We start from the raw sequence: 25,427 nt of genomic DNA, 5'->3' as shown, positions 1-25,427 counted from the left end.
ATCCAGAAATTACAGGCCCTCTTTAGGGAAAATAAAACATTTAATGTATTTTCCAAGTTTTATTTGGAAGTATGTGACCTATTCTTTCAACTTCCTTGTATTTTTTTTCCCTACTTTCCCTTTTCTATCAAAAATTTACATAAAAAATCCACCAAAATAGTAAACTAAACAAATAAACATATTGCATTATGGAACATGTTAATGACATCTCTTTTGTTTAATCCCCGTCTTGTCATTCACCTCCATATTATAGATCTCATCCTTGAAAGCGGAATTAACTAGTCAGGAATCACAGATCTCCACTTACGAAGAAGAGCTAGCCAACGCCCGGGAGGAGCTGAATCGCCTACAGCAAGAGACAGCAGAACTGGAGGAGAGTGTGGAGTCAGGGAAGGCTCAGCTGGGACCTCTTCAGCAGCACCTGCAGGAGTCTCAGCAGGAAGTCAGTTCAGTAAGTCTGTTCAGCAGCGAGAAGTGACATCAAGTGGGTCGTCACATCCTTTTAGGGAATTATACTTTCTCAGCTTCTGCTCCTTCTCTCTGCCTAGTTCATTCATTTTTCAGACAGTTCGGTTTCTCGTCACCTTTTATAAATGAAACTGTCATACATCTGGTACATCTGATGATCATTGGAGTCATGGTTAAGAGCGTGGACTTGTAGGTGGATGCTTTAGGTTTAAGTGCTGGCTCTGCTTCTTACTACCTGAATCACTTTAATACCAGATTCCTCATCTTTAAAATCGGAGAATTAACAGTACCCCAGGACTGCTGTGAAGATTAAATAAGGCAAAACCTGTGAGACATTTTAGCATAGTGTTTGAAACATAAATGCTAACAAGTGCAGTTTATTTTTATAAATAACCCAGTATCTTCCTTTTTGTGACTCTAATTTTGAAATCAATTTTACTTATTTGGCAAACTTTATTATTTTAAATTAGAAAATTGTTTTTTAATATAGACACATGTGCAGTGTTATGGTAGGTCCAGTGTTTAGATAGCTGCCTTCCTAAATGGAGAATATTTTATAGAATGATAGTAAGATGGTTAGATAGGAGCATAGAGATCATGTAGCTGTTAAAATGAAAGGGCCTTGCAAAGTGAGAGGCAAAAAAAGCGTTTATTTGAGATCAATAAGAATAGCTATTAAGGATGCACGAATTCAGGCAGAAGCCCAAATAGTGTTCCAATTAGGAGACAAAGGCGAGGGGTATTTATGAGAAGGGAAAGGGGAATAGATACATCAATAGGAGAAAGGCATTTCTATTGGTGCAGATAACATAGTGATATTAATTCTAAACAATGTTTTTAATTTTCAGTCCAGTACTGTGTTTCCCCCAAAATAAGACCTAGCCGGACAATCAGCTCTAATGCATCTTTTGGACCAAAAATTAATATAAGACCCATTATTATATTATGTTAATGTTATGTTATGTTATATGAGACCCGGACCGGGTCTTATAGTAAAATAACACCGGGTCTTATATTATTTTTTGCTCCAAAAGATGCATTAGTGCTGATTGTCTGGCTAGGTCTTATTTTCGGGGAAACACAGTAGTCATAATTACTGCAAACAGTTTGCAAACAGTTCTTTGGGGCAGTGTTGCCATAGGCCCAGTCCAAAGGTTATTTTGCCCTATTTTAACATTCTAAAGGTTTGAGTCATAAGAGTTGCCCAGGCAGTTCCTCTGGCATGACAGCTCCCAGATCCATTTTTTTTTTTTTTTTGGACATAGCCCATTCCTTTTATTTTGAATTTGAACTAAATGAAGCCGTAATATTTTTGAGGTTCATCAACATTATAGCACGTATCAGCATTATATTCCATTGAATATTTATAAGGTATTTTGTTTATCCATTCACCAGTTAATGGACATTTGGATTCTTTCTACTTTTTGGCTCTTATGAATAATGCTGCTGTGAACATTTGTGTACAGTTCTTTGTGTGGACATAGGTTTTCATTTCTCTTGGGTATGGAATAGTTGGTTATATTGTAAAGTTATGCTTAATTTTTTTTTTTAACTTTCGATTCACAAACTTTTCCAAAGTGGCTGTACCATTTCACATTCCCACCAGCAATATGAGGGTTCCAGTTTCTCCACATTCTTACCAACACTTTCATTTTCTGTGTTTTTCATTATAGTCATTCTAGTAGGTGTAATGTGGTGTCTCATAGTGGTTTTTTAATTTGTATTTTCCTAATGGCTAGTGATGTTGAGCATCTTTTCATGTGCTTATTTATTAGCCATTCATACATCTCCTTGGATGAAATGTCTATTTAAATCTTTTGCCCAATTAAAAAATTGGGTTGTCTTATTATAAAATTATAATTTTTTAAAATACATTCCGGATATAAGTCTTTTATCAGATATTTCTCCCTACCTCTGGCTTGTCTTTCCATTTTTTTTTTTTGACTTTTTTGAAATTGGATTTCTTTCAAAGTAAGGAGCATAAATGAGAAAAGTAGAAAGGATTCTGGGTATTATAAATTATCATTGAGAAAATAAAACAATGTTTATGAGTAAGGAAAATAGCCTCAGTAAACTGTACCACCAAGTGTGCCAGATATATTTGGTGTCTGTGGAAGCTATTATATCTTGTATCTGATCTCCAAACCTTAAGAATAAACATGCCAATTTCTTACATTTGATTCAGTGGCTTGTGTGTCTTTCCCATAGAGGGCAGTATATTCCCATGGGTCTATAAAAATGAAAATCTGGTTGTAAACTGTTGATTGCTCTCTAAAGCTCAAACTATAGCTTTTCTGGAAAAACAAATAACTGAAGAAATTTTTTCTAACTTCCTAAATTTTCCTCTTCTTACCTAGTATTTGCAGCAAGAAAAAAGCAAAGATCCTCTGATCTTAACTCTATGTGTTTGTACTTATACAATATATACTGTTTTTATCCAACTATTTTGAAGGTGTTCTAAAAGTTTATTGCATTTCTCTTGGACAGTTTCCAAAGAGCTTGTGTTAGTTGCATTACTGATGTTTTTATATCATCTAAGTTTATGCAGAGACTAAGGCAGAACACAGGCTTAGTGACAGGTGCATGAGAGAGCCAGACACAAGATTGCCTAGTTTTGTTCAAGATTCTACTGATTGTCTCAGAAATAACCATGAGGAGCAAACTGTCCTAAATAGAATTGTTTGATAGGCGAGTATTTCCCCTTACTGCTTCCTCAATATGATGGGTATTATTTTAGTGTTAAGGTTTTAAATTTTTGAATGCAGTACTGAAATTGATTCGATGGTCATGATAAAATTTTAAAAAAAAAGAAACGAGAGAATAGGAAACATCAGAGTGCATTACATGTAGTAAGGATAAGTATCACTTCATGAAAACTGTTTCACCACTGTATGTGCATATGTATGTGTGTATAAAGTCATATATAAACTATATATGATTGTGTATGTGTCTGTGTTTTACGTGTGTGTATTTATGTTTATGTATACATCTATTCACAGAGAGACATATCCAGATATATACATACATATTTACTGAGTTAGGATGTAAAATCTATTTCTTTCTATGGCTTAAAGTAAAAAAAAAAAGGTTTGTAAGTCTTTGTTCTATCACACTAGGAATATACAAGACATACGCTGTGTTACAAATGTGTAGTATTTTTGGATTGTTTAAATTCTAAATACAAGGAAGTTTGGTAGATATATATATATCTATATATGCTTTATCTATATATATAAGCATATATATATATATGCTTTCTGATGTCCACGGTTTAAAACTTTAAGCACAATACTTGTGTTCATTAAGTGAACATATATTAAGCACTTACAGTGTGCATCATTGTGCTAGATGTTAGTTAGAGATACAAAGTTGGTAACAAAAGTTGTGGTCTCTACCCTCAAAGAGTTCAAGGTCTTTAACTTTTTAAAAATGGGGTGAATTAGTGGGGAAGGAACAGAGGAAAACATAATTAGAGGCTTATAGGAATGGGAAATTCGGTGTGCCAGGTACCTATCCACACATTGTCCATCGTTTATATAGTCCTCTACATTTTACAGAGTTCTTTCAAATATATCTTTTGCTTTGCGTAACAGGTGATAATTACTCCCTTTTGAATTAAATAGAGGCTTGAAGAGGTTATTCTGACGATGATCACCTAATTAGAAGATGACAGAGCTAGATTTACATCTGTCTCCCAATCCAATATAGTGTTCTTTCCCAGGTTATGATCCTGAAAATATCTGTGCAAAATTACAGGTTCCAAATTGAGCAACTTAAAAACCTTACGGGGATCTGGGTGCTAGACTTATTGGGGTAATCATTTTCTAAGTTATGTAAATGTCTAATCACTAAGTTGTATACCTGAAACTAATATAATATTGTATGTCAACTGTAACCGAAAAAATTTTCTTAAGAAAAATAGAGTTCAGTCTTAAAGTCTTAAAAGGGGGAAAAAACCTTATGGGGAAAATAAGATTAGGTGAATACAGTCTTAATTTATGAAATGTCAGTAAGTATTTTTTATGTTTGCTAAAAACCAAAAGCACAGCATGCTAACAAATAAAGAGAATTCCATTGTCATTTAAAATATGTATAATTTATGAAAAATGGGAGTATTCCTTTTCATTAGAAACATTTTTTTATTCTACTTTCTCAGTTTCTTTGAGATATTTGTAGATTTGTTTTTCTTTGTTATAGATGTTAGTATAACTAAGCACTTTTTTCCTTCCCCTGAGCCCCAACATTTTTTTACATATATATTAAAATTTTATTGAATACTATCGTCTGTGCCCCACTATTGTCCCAAGAGTATAAAGTCACTTGGATATTGGGATCAGAAAGACTTTGAGTGCCTTTTATTTAGCATATTTGGCAAGCTTAAATTTAGAGACTACTTCCTAGGGCTCTAGCCCATTAGTAGAAAATGCCAGAGCTCATTTTACCTGTGTCTTCACTCTTTGCCTTCCCAGTAGGAGTATGGATGACTCCAAATCCTTGTGTACTCTCCCTCAACTTCCTTTATCTCTTCTAAAGCTTCACTGCAAAATCTTCTCTTGCTCTGTCACTTTGCTATCTTTTCCCCAATACCCTGAGCCTTCTATACCCTACAGGACGACCAGTATACAGATATTTGAGTCAAAATTCTTGGAACTTGAAAAAGATGTACAAAAGCAAACCTGTATGTTCTAGAATCTCAAGAGGAGAACTTACTTGAATGGATTACTGAAATCTTTAAGTTAGGCTTCCTTCCCAGAGTATTCTCCTTATGGAAGCAGATTTATCCGTGACCAACTCCAAGGGTATAGCCAGTTTTATGTTGCATGTCTTTGTAGTAATAAGTTCTGTTTTGTACTTCTACTTTGTGTTGACAGATGCAAATGAAACTGATGGAAATGAAAGAGCTGGAAAACCATAATAATCAATTAAATTGGTGCAGTAGCCCACACAGCATTCTTGTAAATGGAGCTACAGATTATTGTAGCCTGAGCACCAGCAGCAGTGAAACAGCCAACCTGAATGAGAACGCTGAAGGCCAGAGCAACCTTGAGTCCGAGCCCATACATCAGGAGTCTCCAGTGAGTCTAATAGATCCATAACCTTCATAATCAACTTCAGAAAAAAATTGATTTAGATCAAAGTTTTCTTGACATCAGACCTAATATAAATACATTTCCTGCCTCATCTGAGGACAATTGAGGTGTTGTTTTTTTCAGAGGCAGAGAATGGGTACTGATCCAACAATTCTAACAGTTACTATGTAAAAATGTAATTTTAACCAATCTGTTTGTTACAGAGCATGTTTTCGAAACAGTAGTTTTGTAGATAATAACTTTTTAAAACAGTTTTTATATACTCTCAAGCAAAGGTGAAAGGGAGTCTTTGTTTCATAATGCTGAGGACATTTATTTAGCAGTTATTTAGAGAGCATCAACTCTGTGTCAGAGTGCTGCTGTGTTGTGTGTGAGAGTTACAGAGACTAAAGCCAAAAGAACCCTGCCTTCAGGCAGCATACAGTCTAGTAGTGTGACGCTGTGTGAAAGGGCTGTGACAAAGGAAGCATGGGATGTTCTGGCAGGACAGCTTGGAGGGGGCTCAGAGAAATGATGTAGGGAAAGCTTCACAAGTGACTCATAGTGAGAAGGGGTCAAGCAAAGCAGAAGATGGTACACTCCTAGCAGAGACAACAGCGTTAGCGTTGGTATGAGATGGGAGAGAACATGCTACACAGGGTTGTAGGACGTTTTCAGAGGAGATCTTCTGATGGTGGGGAGAACGTTGGTAGGGGATGAGGCACTCTCCTAGTGGGACCTGCATTATCTCTGTCACTTGATCAACATATAGGTGCCTGAGCACCACTCCAAATTGTTGAACTAGAGTTTCTGGGATGGAACCAGGTATATATATTTTATAAACAAAATCCCTGGGTGATTGTGATGTGTACCTGGATAAAAATGACCACTTTTAGGTCAGAAAAGACCACAGAGTAAAAAATTGGGATTCATCTTGAAGCACTGGGGAAATTATCATACTACAGTGATAGGCATTGGAGAATTTCAAGCAAGAAGTGACACGATTAAGTTTACCTTTTAGAAAATGTGGAGAATGGATTGGACAGTGGTACTGGACACACAGAGATATGTTAAGAGACTATTGGAATGGTCTGGGTGAGAGTTGTTTTAACCTAAACTTAAGCAATAACAAGAGGGATGGATGATTAGAAGAATACAAATTTGAGAGATATTAAGGATGTAAAATTAACAGACTTGATTTTATTTAGTCTTGGACACGTTATAGAATATTTTTTTAAGCACAAAAGGTACAATTACTAGGTTATCCTTCAAAGACATAGGGTGGTATGAAATGGAGATTTCCCCTGCCGCTTCTGAAGCCTTACTAATCTACTGGTGTAAATCCAGAAAACAATGGGAAGTCATTGAAGAACTCTTAACCAGAAGGGTCAAGATCAGATTAACATTTTAGATCTGTTACTTTGACTAAGGTAGATAGATTGGAAGGGCATACATTACAGACAGGAAAGTTGGAAGATTACTATAGTAATCTGGACCAGAAATGATAATACTGTAATGGGTGATAGTGACAGGATGGAAAAGAAGGGAAGGATTTGAGAAAGAGGTAGGAAGTAGACTCAGTAAAACTTGGAGTCTAACTGAGGGGTGACTAAAGGGAAGTGGTTAAGGAAGACCTGACGTTTTCTGGACACGTGCTAGTACCATTTTCCCAAGAAAGATTAGAGGAGAAATTGTTCGCTAAATATGGTCTGCTTGTCTTTTTTTATTTTCTAGTAAGTTTTGGTTATTCTTTGACAGTGTCCTCTGCCAAGTAGAAAATATCTTTGTTAGTCCATGTAGCATTAATATTTTGTAGGCAAGAAGTAGTCCTGAAGTGCTGCCTACTGGTGTGACTGATGAAAACGAAGTGGTGACTGCAGCTGTTAATGAAAAACTTCGTCCTGAATTTAACAATGACAGACATTCAAAAGAGGTAAAAATAATTTCATATGTAATGTTCTTATCACTGGTTTCCCAAGATGGGTTATACACTATTTTAGGCTGAGGAAAGAGAAAAATGTGTTAAGTGAACTCTTTGACCACAGAAATATTTGTTATATTACCATCAGTTGGTTTTTCAGCGCATGTTATTTTAAAATGTTATTTTAAAATGTAAGCTTTGGTTCCTAAAAAAAAAAAATTTCTTATTTAAAATTATTTTCAGGAAGATCCATTTACTGTAGAATCAAGTTCACTGACAGATCCAGTTGCAGATACAAATTTGGATTTTTTCCAGTCTGATCCTTTTGTTGGCAGTAAGTACTCTATTTTTATATTATAGATTTACCGAAAAGGCTTTTTAATACATCAACTATATAAGAATTAGGGCTTCAGTTTTGTAAGCCTACTTGTCATAATAAAAGTAAAGTAGAGAGTAAAGTTTTATGTGCTCAGATTTTAGTATTTGTTCTCTTCAGGCAACTAAATCCTGGGACTAAGCCTTTGATTATTACTTAGGATCCCCTGATAAAGAGTACGTTTCTTCTTCATAATAAGGACCGAAAGGAAGAGAGGAGACGGGGCTTAACCAGAGTGCCCTATTTACTGGAAGTGCCAACACCATGCTTTAAAAGAGTGGAAGCTATAGTAGTAGTTAGTAGACTGGTCCCTCCCTGAAGATGTCTCCAATCTTATCGAAGAAACATAAATTTAATAAACTAAGATATGTCATGTAAGTGTAAACTCTGCTAAATATCACTTGTGTCAAAGCTCTTTTTGCGTTTTATTTATTTCTAAAATCACCTGTGAAACGGGTATGTCAGTTTATATCAGTTTTAAAGGTGGGAAACTGAGGCACATAGACAGAATAACTTGCTTAGAGTCATGGCAGAAATGAGCTCAGATATTAGAACACTTTTAAAAAGTGTTTAATGGCAGAAATGAGCTTAGATATCAGAACACTTTTATTGAGCTATATAAAGTGTAGAAAAGTACATAAATTGAACCTTTAAAGTATATAATTAAATGGTTTTATTGTATTCACAGAGTTGTATAATCATCGCCAAAATCTAATTTTGGAACATTTTTTTTTTATCACCCCATAAAACAACCCCATCTGTACCCATTAGAAGTCAGTTCCCATTCCCCTAACCCCAGCTCTAAGCAGCCACTAATCTACTTTGTGTCTGTGTAGATTTGCATGTTTATGTAATTATGCAATATGTGTTCTTTTATGTCTGGCTTCTTTCATTTAGTGTAATATTTTTAAGGTTCGCTCATGTTGTAGTTTGTTTTGGTGCTTCATTCCTTTATATTAACGGGGTAATATTCCATCAGATGGATATACCACATTTTACTTATTCATTGGTTTATGGACTTTTGAGTTGTTTCCACTTTATTCACTATTATGAGTAATGCTGCTATGAACATTTATATACAAGTTTTTGTGTGGATATGTTTTTATTTCTCCTGGGTATATATCAGATCATACCCTAATTCTATGTTCAATTGTTTCAGGAACTGCCAGACTGTTTTCCAAAGTGTCTGCACCATTTTACATTCTCCCCAGTGATGCATATGGGTTGTAATTTTTCTGTATCCTCGCCAACACTCATTATTATCTATCCTTTTGATTATATAGCAATCCTAGTTGGTGTAAAGTGCTATATCATTGTGGGTTTGAATTTTTTTTATTTCCTTAATGACTAACACTGTTGATCATCTTTCCCTATGCTCATTGGCCATTCGTGTATCTTCTTTGGAGAAATGTTTATTCAAATCATTTGTCCATTTTTTAATTAGGTTGTTTGTCTTTTTATTGTTGTAAGAGTTCTTTACATATTCTGAATATAAGTCCTTTAATCATATATATGATTTGCAAATATTTTCTTGTATTCTATGTTGTCTTCATTTTGAAGTCCAATTCATCCATTTTTTCTTTTGTCACTTATGCTTTTGATGTCATATCTAAGATCCAAAGTCATGAAGATTCACACTTATGTTTTCTTCTAAGAATTTTATAGTTTTAGTTGTTACATTTAAGTCTTTGATCCATTTTGAATTAATTTCAGTATATGGTGTGAGATAAAGATCCAGCTTTATTCTTTTGCATGTAGATATCCAGTTGTCTCAGCACCATTTGTTGAAGACTGTTCTTCCTCCATTGAATTGTCTTGGCACTTTTGTCAAAAATCAAATGACCATAAATGACAGGGTTTATTTATTTCTGGACTCTCCAATTCTATAAGAATTGTTTTTTACTTCAGTGAAGCTTTGTGTCTCTGTTTCTGAAACGGTGATGGTAATACCTATCCTGTACTGTTGTGAAGAGCAGAGACTTTGTTAGTAAAATTCTTGCTATGATCAAGAGATAAGTATAGTTAGCTCTAATTCAAATTCTTTTATGAGATGTGTTGAAGTTCTGCCTTTACTCTTTATTATTTTAAATATTTGCTAAAGGTGGTTGACAGTCAGTGTTTTTATCTACTTTGAGGTAGAGTTAATGAAACAAACTTTGCTTTAAGAAACGTTGCTATTGTTTTAAAGTTACCCTTTAAGTAATGGTGTCACAACAGTAAATATTATTTTGATTTGTCCTTATTTGTTTCATCACAGGTGATCCTTTCAAGGACGATCCTTTTGGGAAAATTGGTCAGTATATTATTGGGGTCCATCTTAGCTTATATGTGATTCTGCTTAATTATAAGCTTGTGTTCTATTTAAGAATGAGAGATCACAGCTGGGTAGTTATAGGAAATGGACTTCCTTTTTATTTAGTTTTGAAACTGATCTAAGGCCCCACTAAGATGTTGTATGTGCCTGGCATTTTCAGAGAGAAAGTGGTAGATTCTTGTGAATTTGCTTGAACACTGTTAGCTTCACTTTTTAAAAAATTAGTGCTTATACTTTGATGCTTTTAATAATATTTACACTGATTTCTCCTTATTAGCTGAAGATTAGATGAGTATAATGAGCTACGTACTACAGGGTTTAGAACTTGTGTTTTCCCAAAATTATAGCCTATTCCAATGAATGGGGGAAAAGGGAACATCTTTAAGAATTACTAAACGTCAGACTTTTAAAGATACTCTTTCTTGGGGTTTTTGCATAAGAATAAAGCAAATCTTGTGTTTCATTTAGTTAATGCTTTCCAAACCTGTTCCAGACTATTGGCTATTACACTTGGGCTCAGAGAGAAAAATGCATTTAGAAATTTTTGTTGTTTCTTTAGTTATGATAGCATAGAATGAGATCCCTTGAAATTATATGCTAATTTTAAGAAATAAGTTTATTATGTGAAAGACACTTATCTTTTATTAAAACCAGAAAGGAATCTGTGATCCCCTCTTCACCCCACCCTCAAAATTATAATCACCAGTTTAGTAGAATTATTTAAGCCTAGCATACAGGAAACATTTGTGTAGCAAGTGTTGGAATTATTGATATGCTTTGGGTGAGTGATGAACAAGTAGAAAAGAATTGTTAATTAAAACTGTGTAACTACATGGAACTGTCTGTACTTTTTTTATGATCCATAGTCATAATGCAAAGTACCTAACTTAGATTCTGCAGGAGTTCAAAATGTCTTTTTATTACGGCAATTGTTGTGCCTTCAGGTGACAGGAAACTCAGTATAATAGTTTTTGAGTCTCATATTTGTGCTGTATTTTCTTAGATCCTTTTGGAGGTGATCCTTTCAAAGGTTCAGATCCATTTGCATCTGACTGTTTCTTCAAGCAATCTTCTACTGATCCTTTTGTCACTTCAAGTACTGACCCTTTCAATGTAGCCAGCAATAGCAGTAATACATCGGTAAGTGGGAGGGTTAAAAACAGTCAAATGGGTAATAAGTATTGTAAGCGAGTTCCTTGAAATATACAGTGATGAAAGAATCCTCTTTTAGATTACTTCTGATGGGCCATAAAAAATTTTTAGTCTCGGGGTAGCCGGTTATCTCAGTTGGTTAGAGCATGGTGCTAATAACACCAAAGTTGCTGTTTCGATCCCCGCATGGGCCACTGTGAGCTGCACCCTCCTTAAAAAGAAAAAAGAAAAAAAGAAGAAAAAAAAAATATATATATATTTTTCAGTCTCACTCAATCCATCTAATTTTTGATTCAGAGTAGTAGTTCACAGCTTGACACCCACTGGAATTAACTAGAATAACTTAATGTCATCCAAAACTCCACCCTTCAAAGGACCAAATATTATCCCACTGGGGATATTAAAAATAAATGATTAGATATCCATTCACCAGTTTTAAGTAAAGCTTTTCAGAAATGTTTGGTATGAAATTCAATTTAAAATAACAGCATTGATGTTTTAGAAAACTAAAGTCATTTGTTATTTTATAGACACATTTGGAATGTTAATCTTATAAAAGAAGTACAAATTCCCACTAAGTGTCAAGATTCTATTGAGGACATACATAGTACAATCGTTATTTAATAACCTCATACTGTAATCAGGTACTTCTGTGTGCTGTACATTGTTCCTGATCTTCACATCAACCTTGCGAAGTAGGGGTTGGTTTTCTGTTTCAACAATAAGGACATTGGGACTTGGAGAAAATTAATTTAACGTAACCAAGGTCATATGGCTAAGTTCTTTATCATCTGGAGGCTTTAAAAATAAAATATTTATATCATGGATATTTAAACATGTTCAAAGTAGAGTAATATAATTAAATACTTTAACAAACTTTCATGTATCTGTCACGCAATTTCAGTAATTATGAGTAATTTTCGAGGTTCCCCCCCCCCCCCCGATTTTTATTTGGAGGTTTTTGTGGGTTTTTTTTTAACTTTATTTATTTAAGTGGGTTTTTTCCAGGACCCATCAGCTCTAAGTCAAGTAGTTGTTTCAATCTAGTTGTGGAGAGCGCAGCTCACACTGGCCTATGTGGGGATTGAACCAGAAACCTTGTTGTTAAGAGCACTGCGCTCTAACCCACTAAGCTAACCGGCAGCCCCCTTGGAGGCTTATTTTTTAAGGCAGGATTTTCATGTCTACAAGTAAACCAGATCCAGAAAAGGTCAGTTGAGTAACAGACATTTGAAGCAAAAATTCTGTTTTTTAATGTTCTTCGATAAAGGAGACTTCCTTATAAGAGTAATTGATTCTTTTAAAGACGGTAGATTTTTGTATTCTCGAATTGCCTCCTTACTGTATTTGGTAAAGAGCTCCTTGGCCAATAGCTGGTATTTTCCATTGATGTAAAACTGAGCAAATGCCTCCGTAACTGAATATTTGTGGTTTCCACAGGCTACTGGATACTATGTTTTCCTACAACCTTAGTTTGCAGTGTGGACCTGTTTGCCAAATTCTTTTTAAATTGGCTGCAACCTGAATTCTTTTCCTCTCACCTTATTCTACCCTTTCATTCTTCACTTGTATCATTTAAAAAGCAAGAAAGCCAAAGTAGTTCTTTCTAATTTAAAAATAAAAGTTTCTCTTGTTCCTCTACCCTGTTGAAAATTTTCTGCCATTAGTTCTATTTCCTTTTTCTCTTTTCTAACCAGTTTTCAAAAGCATCTTGACCTTGCTGACAGCTCTTAATTTCTCCATGAAAAACAAAACATAAAAACAAATTGGCAATACAGTAATATCTATATTTATCTAATCTCTTCTATGTGCCAGGCATGGTGCTAAGTTCTTTTCATGTGTTACCTTATTTAATCTTCACTATAATCCTATGAGACTCATATTGTTATCCTCATTTTTAAGATAAAGTATATGAGTCTTAGAGAGGTTAAGTGGTAGTAAGTTAGTAAATGACAGAACTGAATTCAAACCCTGGTTAGATAGAACAGAATTCAAACCTGGTCTATCTGACCAAAATCTAAGGTCCTTATCGCGATAGTCTAAGGTTAAACTTATATCTCGCTAGCTCCAAAACCCCACATTTTTGTGATCTTCCTTTATTTTTTAAAACAGCCTTCTGATTATGCCTCCAGACATGAATCTCTCCCTGAAAGTCCTGTTCCCTCAAGGCTGGTTTCTGCTTTCAAAGGGACGTAATTTTAAAAAACAAAAACAACTACCATTCCCTGCTTTCTGAGCTCGTGGATAGCACTGTGTAGGTGCTAAGTCATTCTGTCAAAGGGGGACTGATGGAGAAGAGAGAATTTCGATGGTTTGTTAGGTGACCTTGTAGGAGGCTTTTGGAACATTAATTTTATAAAATCATACCATCTGAATTTTAGTTACAAATATTGCCTTTGTGTACTAAATTGCCTAATTATCAGACTGGTCATAATTGAACGTTAAGAGAGTTTTGTGGCCACTGATTCCATCATGGGCTGCACACTCCATCTTGTTCCCCTTCCTCTCCCAGGGACCTTTGAGGGAGATGCACAGTGTACGATGAAGGAATAGGCATGCTTTTTGTATTTTTCTTTATAATGGTACATAAAACTTGCAAGCTGTTATTAAAAACCAGACCTGTTAGTTTTTCCTTCCCTCAAAGTCAAGAGAAGAAGCAATAAAAGTTGTTGACTTACATTATCATGTCAGTGACTTTCTCTCACACTGGTATTTTCACTATTAGGAACCATGGGAAGTTACTTTGCTCTACAGACCAGCTTAACTTTTTTCTTTGATTGCTGTTTACTCATTCAGCAGATAAAATTAGGGTATAAGCTAGTGAGCGAGTTTTGTAATATCATTGGCATCAGTTATAATAAGTACTATCATTTTCAGTTCCAAAAACTTCATTAGTATTAATTATTTCTTTAAGTCCCAGTTAGCATTACTTTTCTCTTTTCAAATACATTTGTTTCTCTTGGAAATTTATAAATTGAGTGCAGCGTTATCCTTTGACATTCATTTACAATATCTAATCTCTTGATGATTAGAAATAGATGACATCGATGCCATTGGTAGCCATGAGTCAGAGTAGGAGATAAATATTCCAAAACTCCTTTCACACCCCTTTCCCTTGTCTGCCAAACCTCAGCTTTCGGCTGGCCTCTTAAAAAGAGCTTGATACCAGAAAGAGAAAGTTCAATTGTCTTCCTAAATATACAATTTGTTTAACTATGATTAAAAACTAAAGTAGGAAGACAGTTCAATAGCAGGAATCTCTGGCTTCTGGTAAAGTCCTTACTCTTTGTAGCCACTCACCCTTGCCACTTGATCCAGATTTTTACATGGCTTATTTGAAAGTAAGAGGATCTTTTCAGCAGAAAACTGTATATCTATATCTATCTTCCCCGGCCCCCCCATTCACAAGCACATGTTTCCTCCAAGGGGAAGAATGCTAAAATTATTTTTAGATAACAATTAGAAAATGGAAATCTAGCATTTTCTGAAGTACTAGGTTATTTATGAGTTAGAATAGTATGCTGGATATTTTTGTACCAGTAAAAATTCCTTAGTTTTAATAGCTGTACTATGATTATATGAAATATTAACGTTAGAGGAAGCTGGGTGAAGCATATATGGCAACTCTGTACTATCTTTACAACTGTTCTAGAAATCTAAAGTTATTTCAAAAAAGAAAGTTAAAATAGTGTGCATCTATACAAGTAGCAAAATTATGAAGGAAAGAAAAGAATGCCACCAAAGTCAAGATAATAGTTACCTCTACAGAGGAGCGATGGGATTGTGATTGGAGAGGAGCGCCTGAAGACTTCTGAGGTGCTGGCAGTTTCTTGGGAGGTGATAACATGTGTTCACTTGACACTTATTTGTTAAACTGTACATGTGTTTCATACACTTTGATGAATGAATGTTATATTTCACAATAAAAGGTTAGAAATGATATGTACCATTTCAATTTAGTAAGATTACAAATCAGGAGGGGATAACATTTGTTCCTAATGCCTTGTGTTCCTTAATGAATTTAGAGTCTGTAAAGAATATTTTCTTGGATATGGCAGTTAGGTTTCAACTATGAATTGCTGCCTCTCAATCATGGTTTTGTGTATTTTGTTTAGGTAGAAACATTGACGCACAATGATCCATTTGCTCCTGGTGGAACAGTTGTTGTTGCAGCTAGTGATGCGGGTAAGGAAATAATCTATCAATTTCTTTGAACAGTAAACATTACCTTTTTCTTTAAGCTTTACTTATTTATTTGTTTGTTTGTTTGGTCTCCAAACGTGTTTGTCCTATTTACTTATGTATGGCTTTAAAATTATTGCATAGTTCTAGCCAATTGTAGTCTACCAATAATAATGACAAGTGTTTCTGTATCACTTTCTACTTTTCTTATTAGTCATTATCTCATTTATTGTTCATGTTAAAATATTACAAAGATATGTACTCTAGCCAATGTCAGTAAACTAATAATTTTGTTTCCTTTATAAAAACAGTGTTGCTTGGCAGTTTCAAAGTCAGCATTGGCTATGGATGTTGGCCTAAATTTAAAAGTTAGTGGCTTTCAATAGGAATGATAATAATAGCTTTACTAATAGTAGATGGATTCTGTTAATAATACAGAGGAAAGTTAAATGTTATTCTAGCATCCAGTTTTCATGCTTTATTTTCCATTTATCTTTTAAATAACCTTTTAAGTAATAGTCTCATTATCAAGATCAGGAAACTGAGGACCAGAACATTAATTAAGTTAATCAAGATTATACAGTTTACTAGATTTGAACCAGGTGAAACTAGGATTCAAGCCTAATTCTGACAGAGTCTAAAAGCTTTTTTAACTAAGTAACTGCTTCTTTCTCACTATTCATTTTAAAAATTAAACAAACAGACCAGTTATTATGTAGGAGAGCAGGGAATTATAGGGAAATGGACTCAAACAAGTAAATACTTCAGTATCATGCTGAAAATGGGACGCCTTATTTTTCCAGATGAAAATAAGGTGAGTTATTCAGTACACAAATTTGTTGATTGTGACAAATTGAGGATTATAGGCATAGAGAAAGATCAGTAGGAATGCCTTCACAATTTGGATTTCTTGTATTGTACAAATTATAACAAGATGAGATTTAGCAGTGTGCATTATTTATTTTCAGGTTGAAAATTAACTTCCAACATGAGTAGAAGGGAGGAGGAATGTAAAAAGCAGATACGTAGAAAACAAGATTTAATGTAGTGCCAGGTGTTGATTTAAATTTAGAATGACAGCAAATAAGATTTCTAAAAGGCTTATTGTAGTAACAGTGGTTAAATTGTATCTTTTAAAAATACATGTGCTTTTTTAGACTCTCATTATTGAACTGATGAATTATACATTGCTAGGAATATTTTATGGTTAGAATGGATAACCTAGGAAAATAAAATGAAAGGTTAATACATTTTTAATTAACTCTCGATTGCACACCCTAAGGAATGTTACCATGAGAGTATATTAAAATGACAAAAGTTTAAAGGAAAGGGGAGATCACCGCCATTTAGGGTAAATCATAAATGATTTTAAAGCAGAAGGTGGCTTTTGTGGTATGCCTTGACAGTGTGGGCTAGAGTTTTTAATAAGTTATGGAAAGAGAGTATGTAAAGCAAAGGGAGTAACATGAGCAAGGAATGTAGGTAGGACATACGGGGCAGTTCAAGGAAAAACAGACATTTTGATAAAGCTTATTTATAGAAGAATAGTCAGGTTAAGTCCAAAGTGGTAGATTGCAGTCTTCCTGTAGAAGATTTCTATTGCCTTATGTTGGTCTTCTCTTTCAATTCCAGTTCATTTCCTGTGACTATAGTAGCCGGGGAGGGGCCTAAGATTTATTGTTAATCATCATAATAATGATACCATTTATTGCATACTTACATAGTTCCAGCACTCCAGGTGCTAGCCATTTTTCCATACGTGGTCTCATTTAATTCTCCCACATAAAGCCATTTCAAAAGGTTAAAGAAGTGGTCATAGATGGACCCACATTCTCGGTCCATCTGAGGTCTCTGGCTTTCCACTGACCTCTTTGGTCATTCCTTCTGTCTCCTTTGCTGATTCTTCCTCTTTTCACCAACTTCTTTATGTTGTGTTGCTCCAGGTCCTAGATTTCGGACCTCTTTTCTTCTCTATCTGTTCTACCTTGGGGATTTCATCTAGTTCATGGATTCACATATTATCTATATGCTGATTTATATCTCTAGCCACATCTTTTTACCTGAACTCTAGACTCATGTATCCAGCTACTATTGACATCGCCACTTAAATATCTGAGAGATACATCTAACACAATATGTCTAATAACACCGAACACCTAATCTTCCTTCCAAAACCTGCTTCTCTTAAAGCGTTCCCTATCTTACTTAATTCATGGTAATTTCATCTGTAACATTCCTGAGAGCTAAAACCTTAGAATCATCCTTGGTTCTTCTTTCCCTTACTCTCTCCCTAGTGTGTCAGGAAATCTTACTGTCTTTACTTTCAAATTACATCCAATAAAAGCCTGACAATGGCCTATACCTTTCTAATAATATCTCTTAATCGTTATTCCCTTTACTCATCCTGTTCCAGCCACACTGGCTTCTGTGCTGTTGCTCAAACACAGGCTAGTGTTCCGTAGACCCTTGGCCCTTAACTGGTCCCTGTTCCTGGGATGACCTTTCTCCAGATATCCACATGATGACCTACCTTACCCCTAACAAACCTTTGCCAAAATGTCGCGTTCTCAGTGAGGCTTATTCTGGCCACCCTGTTTAACATTTACAAGTACCAGCACTCCCCTCTTACTGTTCTCTACTCTTCCTTCTTTCATTATGGCTGATTACTTTCCAGCATACTGTATAAATTACTTTGTTTTTTATCTGTCTCCTCTTCTTCCCACTAGATTTTAAGTTCCACAGGAACTTGGATCTTTGTATTCACTGATGTATCCCAAGAACCTTACACCATGCCTGGGCACATAATATTACTGAATGAATGGATGAATCAATTATTCTCCTCATAGAGCATGATAAGAGCCCAGTGGATGAAAATCTTTGGGGGTGTTGGGGGGGGAGGTATTGCTTATTTTATTCTGATAAGTGGGTTTTTTAGTATTGTGACAAAATATACATAACATAAAATTTACCATTTTAAGTATACAGTTCAGTGGTATTAAGTATATTCACATTATTGTGCAACCATCACATCCATCTCCAGAACTTTTTTCATCTTCCAAAACTGGAACTCTGTACTCAGTAAACAAGAATTCCTCATTACCTCCTCCTACTAAGCCCCGTCAGCTACCATTTACTTTTTGTATTTATGAATTTGACTGTTCTGGGTACCTCATATAAGTGGAGTCATATACCATGTTTCCCCGAAAATAAGACCTAGCCGGACAATCAGCTCTAATGCGTCTTTTGGAGCAAAAATTAAGTCTGGGTATGATATGATATGATATGATACCGGGTCTTATATTAATTTTTGCTCCAAAAGACGCATTAGAGCTGATCGTCCGGCTAGGCTTTATTTTCGGGGAAACACAGTAGTATTTATCTTTTTGTGACTGGCTTATTTTGCTTAGCATAATGATCTCAAGGTTCATCCATATTATAGCGTATATCAGAATTTCCTTTTTAAGACTAAATAATATTTTATTGTTTGTCTACACCACATTTTTTTTTTATCCACGCATCTGTCAGTAGACACTTGAGTTGCTTCCACATTTTGGCTATTGTAAATAATGCTGCTATTCGTATTAGTATACAAATATCTGTTCAAGTCCCTGGTTTCAGTTCTTTTGTGTATATAACAACAAGTGGAATTGCTGGATCAATGTGGTAATTCTATTTTTCATTTTTTGAGAAACCACCACACTGTTTTCCATAGTAGCTATACCATTTTATATTCCCACCAGTTAATTTTTCGATATGTTGTAAGGTTAAGGGTCCAACTTCATTCTTTTTCATGTAGCTATCCAGTTTTCCCAACATCATCTGTTGAAAGGACTTGTCCTTTCCCCATTGAGTGGTTTGGCATCCTTGTAGAAAATAATTTGACTGTATATACAAGGGTTTATTTCTGGGCGCTTTATTCTGTACAGTGGTCTAAATACCACACTGTTTCGATTAATGTAGCTTTGTAATAAGTTTTGAAATCAGTAAGTTGGAGACCTGTAACTTTGTCATTCTTTTGCAAGATTCTTTTGGCTATTTTGGTCCCTTGAGATTCTATATGAATTTTAGAATGAATTTTCTATTTGTGCAAAAAAATGTCTTTGGAATTTTGATAGGGATTGCATTGAATCTGTAGATTGCTTTGGATAGTATTAACATCTCAACAATACTAAGTCTTCCAATCCATGAACATGAACTGTCTTTCCATTTATTTGTATCTTATTTACTTACAGAATGTTTTATAGTTGTCAGTGTACAAGCCCTCCTTAGTTAATTCCTAAATATTTTATTGTTTTTGATGCTACTGTAAATGAAATTGTTTTCTCAATTTCGTTTTCAGATTGTTCATTGTTAGTATATAGAATCTTGCTGGTTTTTGTTTTTTTTTTTAAAGATTTTATTGGGGAAGAGGAACAGGACTTTATTGGGTAACACTGTGTACTTCCAGGACTTTTTTCCAAGTCGAGTTGTTGTCCTTTCAATCTTAGTTGTGGAGGGTGCCGTTCAGCTTCAAGTTGTTGTCCTTTCAGTCTTAGTTGTGGAGGACGCAGCTCAGCTCCGGGTCCAGTTGCTGTTGCTAGTTGCAGGGGCGCAGCCCACCATCCCTTGCAGGACTCCAGGAATCGAACTGGTAACCTTGTGGTTGAGAGCCCACTGGCCCATGTGGGAATTGAACTGGCAGCCTTCGGAGTTAGGAGCATGGAGCTCTAACCGCCTGAGCCACCGGGCCGGCCCGAATCTTGCTGGTTTTTGTATATTGATTTTATATCCTACTACTTTGCTGAATTCATTGGATCTAAACAGGTTTTTTTGAGTGTGTGGAATCTTTAGGATTTCCTACATGTAAGGTCATGTCATCTACAAACAAAGATAATTTTTTTTTCCCCTTGCCTAATTGCTCTGGCTAGGACTTGTGTGTTGAATAAAAGTGATAAAAGTGGGCTTCCTTGTTTTGGAGAGTGGGTATCCTGATTTTAGAGAAAAAGCGTTCATTCCCTCACCACTGATTATGATTTTTGTGTTGGCTTTTCATTTATGACCTTTATTATTTTAGTTTCCTTCTTTTCCTAGTTTGGTCAGTGTTTTTATCGTGAAAGGATGTTGAATGTTGTCAAATGCTTTTCCTGAATCTATTGAGATACCATGTGGGTTTTTTCCATGAAAGGACTCTTTGGGGTTGAGGGAGATAGCTGCAGATTTCACCTTACTGGGCTCTTATTCCAACAACAACAAAAGTAATAATAATTAGGAAAGAAGCGGTGATTTGAAGCAACCAAAAGCAGTGACTTTGGAGATCATCAGGTACAGCAACTTTTTGGTCTCAGGACCCCTTTACACTTTTAAAAGTTAATAAGGGCCCTTAAATAGCTTTTGTGTATATCAGTCATATCTGACAGTATTTACCACATTCAAAATTAAAACTGAAAAATTTTAAATTTTAAAATTCATTTAAAAACAATAATAAACCCATTACATGTGAACATAAATAACATTTTGTTTTTAAAGAAAACTTCAAACCAAAAAAAAAATTGTGAGAAAAGCAGCATTGTTTATATTTTTTTGTAAAGCTCTTTAAATGTCTGGCTTAACAGAAGACAGCTAGCTCCTTATGTCTACTTCTGCATTCAGTCTGCAGCACCATATTGGTTTGCTTGACATGTGAAATGAAAAAAATCTGGCCCACTCAGATACGTAGTTGGAAAAGAGAGGAGTATTTTAATAACCTTTCCAGATAATTGTGGATATTCTTCTTTGACACTGTACCAGAATTCAACAAATTTTAGTTTCTTCAAAGTTAGTTGCAATATGGGTATAAAACTATATCAATGAACTTTTCATACTCTGTTATGTTAAAATACATTGGTCTATCTTGCATGTTCAATGAATCTTTTACCCATATATGAGTTTTGTAACATACATTGATCATTTGGAAAATACTGGTTCACTGACTTGTGCCTATCTTCCAAATGTTGACCCATTTCATTATAAATATTTTTAAAAGCACATTTATTAACATCACCATTCATCTCAATAGAGACTTTAATAATTGGTGTAATGTTCAGTTTATGAAGCAGATATAACTTCCAATATTCTAATTTTTTTTTTTTAAAGATTTTATTGGGGAAGGGGAACAGGACTTTATTGGGGGAACAGTGTGTACTTCCAGGCCTGTTTTTCCAAGTCAAGTTGTTGTCCTTTCAATCTTAGTTGTGGAGGGTGCCGTTCAGCTTCAAGTTGTTATCCTTTCAGTCTTAGTTGTGTCGGGCGCAGCTCAGCTCCAGGTCCAGTTGCTGTTTTCTAGTTGCAGGGGGCAGAGCCCACCATCCCTTGAGGGAGTTGAGGAATCGAACCGGCAACCTTGTGGTTGAGAGCCTGCGCTCCAACCAGCTGAGCCATCCAGGAGGCAGCTCAGCTCAAGGTGCTTTGTTCAATCTTAGTTGCAGGGGGCGGAGCCCACCATCCCTTGCGGGACTCGAGGAATTGAACTGGCAACCTTGTGGTTGAGAGCCCACTGGCCCATGTGGGAATCGAACCGGCAGCCTTCGGAGTTAGGAGCATGGAGCTCCAACCGCCTGAGCCACCGGGCCGGCCCCCAATATTCTAATTTATTTGAAAGCTTGAATTTTTATCAGCTGCAACAAATACTGTCAGTTGTTTTCCTTAAAGTGACAGACTCACTTTGTTTATTTTGGAGGAAATGTCACCAAATATCGAAATTTTAATAACCATTGTTTATCTGTTAGTTATTTCACATAAAAATGGTGTTCCATGAAAAAAAGCAGCTAGTTCAACTTGTTTCTCAGACCATCGTGCAAATGCTTTTCCTCCAGATAACCGTCATTCTTTGGTACTCAGCAGGAGTGCTTTTGTGTATTTCTCATTTTGTCATTCAGAATTTTTAAAAGATGTGTACTTAAGGGCCATTAATTTGTATTAAAACTAATAATTTTTATTGATTCATCATGGACAGAAATTCTTAAGTGCAGCTGGATTTTATTTCCCCCTTGCAAGTTTGTGATGCTGAAGAACGCAATGGCAACCAACCAGTAGTTTGGTGTTGCTGCCTTGGTTCCCACCAGTAGTTTTACCCACCATTGGTTTTATAACACTTACAAATTATCAACACAATGAGAACGATAAGTGTTCTCATTTCAAATAACATCTTCATATTCTGGAAATAGCTTTGACTAAAGGGGTGTTGGGGACCTCTGGGGTTCCTGGTCCACACTTTCAGAACAGTTGATCTCATATGTTTTGAAAGATTTTCCTATTGCCCTATACTGTGTTGGTTTCTGTTCCCTGCTCCCAGGGGGCATCTGGGGTAGATGTCTCCTTTTGTTCAAAACAGGAGCAAAAGAGTAACCTCAGTGTTCTGGAGAAAGAACTGAAGAGTAGAGGCTATTTTTTAGTTCTGTATTTAGCCTGGTCCTTCTGCTCCTCTCACAATACACACTTCCTTTATTGGTGGTGTCACTTCTGTGCCTTCAACTACATCCTGTTTCCTGATAGCTCCCAGATTTAGTCCTCTGGTTCTGAACTCTCTCCTGAGCCTCCAGTATCGTTAAGTTACCTGCTGGATATTTCCCCTTAGGTGTCAAGCTCAACATTTCTTAAAATTGTAATATCATCTTTCCCAATTGGTCTCTTCTTCAAGGGGTAGTATAAACAACAACAACAACAAAAAAACAAACCCACAAATCTTTACCTCCTCCTACATTCTACTTTTTATACTAATAACACTATTGTTGGCTCTCAGCCAATCATCCTAGACTTCTCTATCATTCCTCCCCTCCAATAAATTGCCAAGTCCTATTGTTTTAACCCCTAAGTGGGCTGTTCCTCCTTATGCTTAGCTTGGTTTAGGTTCTCAGCATGTTTTACATGGACTGTGATATTAAATTGCTTACAGTTTCTTTGTCTGCCAAGCCATTATCTATGTGACTTCCAGAATTGTCTTTCTTAACATTTGATCATGTTGTTAACCACAAAGCTAAGTCATTAGCCCTGTGTTCCAAATGTGTGTGTATGTATAATGTTTACTATTATTTATATTGTATATTACTATTTAATATATATTATTTATATTACATGTATGTATATTTGATGGTTTTGCACTTAATGTGTCCTAGGTATATGTCTGAAAGTAAAGTTGTGCACCCTGTGAAATATAAAACAATACTAAACATCTGGATATCCTATCTCTGTTAATAGTACTATTACCATCTACTTAGTTGCCCAAGCCGAGACCTGGGAGTCATCCTACATTGTGTCCTTATGCTCCTACCCCAGAGCTCTGGGACATATCAGAGGCTTACCAATTGACTTCTGGAGAAATGAATAAATGATTGTCTCAAATCTGCTATTGTCACCAGATTGTGAATTGAATAGAAACATAAACAGTTCAGAGAGGGGTTGTCATGATTAGGAATGTGTACTTGAGTCCAACTACCTGAGCTTATTCAGATAAAATCGTCAGTCAGTTCCTTGGGTTTTCTTAGTTTCAGTTTCCTAAACTGTTAAATAAGGTTAATAATTATACCTCATGGATTTGTTGGGTAGATTAAATGAAGTAATATATGTTAAAGTATTTATCTTGGTTCCTATTATAGTAAATGGTAGCTGCTATTATTGTTGCTGTTATTGAATTATTACTAGGACTACTTTTTAGTTTAATGGTTTCCAAATGCAGACTAATGTTACTTGTAATACACTTTGTTAGTTCCAAGTGAAATAGGGACAGTGGAGAGAGAGAAAGAGGAGAGGAAAGAAGAGGGGAGGGAAGGGGAACCAGGTCTGTATGCCAACTCTCTTTTCCTGGAAATGATTCTTTTTAGTCTAAGATTGTTTTCTTTTTAGTTTTTGAAGTCCTTTTGTTTGTGAAATGAAAGATTTTTATTTTTTAAATAGTTGACAGTCGTTTATTATCAACTATTTTGTTTTTTTTAGTTCTTATGGTCAAATTGGCAAATCTGTTTTCCCCCAACTAATGTATATATTGTATGTAGGTTCTTAACGTATTTACTTAGGTAGTTTACTTGTTCATAAAATCTCAACATTTGGAAACCACCAAAACTCAGAGAGGTGGCATTATGTACCCAAGGTTACAAACACAAGACATTTGCCCTCCTTACTCACACCCCTGTGTCCCTATCCTTTTTCACCAGAAATTTAGTGTTTAACCAGCAAAAAGATTAATCCACAGAACAGGAGAATTGTAAGCTTTCAAAATAAAAACATAAAGGTAAATTTTTGTTTTTAAAAATTAAATGACACATTACTCCACTCCTGCATCTAAAATATAGCAGTTAAGACAGAGATAGAAGCACATTAAATATTTTTAATAGTTTGCCTTATGTTGGGATCTTTTTAGCATTTCCTACTGGTGGATAGACACATTACAGACTAAGAAAGAAAACTAAAGAAAGCAAATTCAGCTTACATAGTTTCTACATATACTTTATTTTGACTTGTATGTTCTTTTTCCACTTCATTATAAATGAGATTAGTGCTGGTGCCAGAAATTTTTTTGCATGATTTGATGTAAAGATGAAGAGTTGAGGAAGGACAAGGGGGATTTTTCTGTGCCTCTCTGCTTGCCCTGTCTGCTCGCTCTGTCTGCGTGCTCTGTCTTACTCTCTCTTTTTCAATCCTCTTTTCCCTCCTTCCTTTGTTTCTTTCTACTTTCCTATATCAAGCAGCAATTCCTATAAACATTCTTTTACTCTCTGGGTAGCCCTGATGGCTGAACAGGTGAAGCCTGTCAAAGTAGATCAGTTCATTCCAGCTGCAAATGTTAGTCCGCGTAGTGTTGGAACAGATAATTTCTCACGCCTGTGGAACAGTGGTTAAATAATTGCTTTTGCAAGTACTGTGCCCTCTGCCTGGAATAGCTTTTCTTTCTTCCACCTTCATCTATTCTGCAAATTCCATTCCTTATTTAAAAGA

General features: G+C 35.4%; 1 protein-coding gene across 2 annotated transcripts in view; it reads left to right on the top strand.

Moving 5' to 3' along the window:
• EPS15 (epidermal growth factor receptor pathway substrate 15) overlaps positions 1-25,427 on the top strand; it is a 105,379-nt gene that overhangs the window by 69,892 nt on the left and 10,060 nt on the right. For both annotated transcript variants that reach the window (XM_033114557.1, XM_033114558.1), the window contains exons 15-21: positions 254-451; positions 5,340-5,543; positions 7,354-7,470; positions 7,702-7,792; positions 10,092-10,127; positions 11,152-11,288; positions 15,416-15,485. In XM_033114557.1, the coding sequence (XP_032970448.1) occupies positions 254-451; positions 5,340-5,543; positions 7,354-7,470; positions 7,702-7,792; positions 10,092-10,127; positions 11,152-11,288; positions 15,416-15,485 (853 nt within the window). The remainder of the gene's footprint in view (positions 1-253; positions 452-5,339; positions 5,544-7,353; positions 7,471-7,701; positions 7,793-10,091; positions 10,128-11,151; positions 11,289-15,415; positions 15,486-25,427) is intronic.

This window comes from Rhinolophus ferrumequinum, chromosome 9, assembly GCF_004115265.2.
Source record: "Rhinolophus ferrumequinum isolate MPI-CBG mRhiFer1 chromosome 9, mRhiFer1_v1.p, whole genome shotgun sequence".
Taxonomy (NCBI): Eukaryota; Metazoa; Chordata; class Mammalia; order Chiroptera; family Rhinolophidae; genus Rhinolophus; species Rhinolophus ferrumequinum.
Note: the sequence above shows the minus strand (reverse complement) of the source record. Positions and strands in the feature narration are given on the sequence as shown.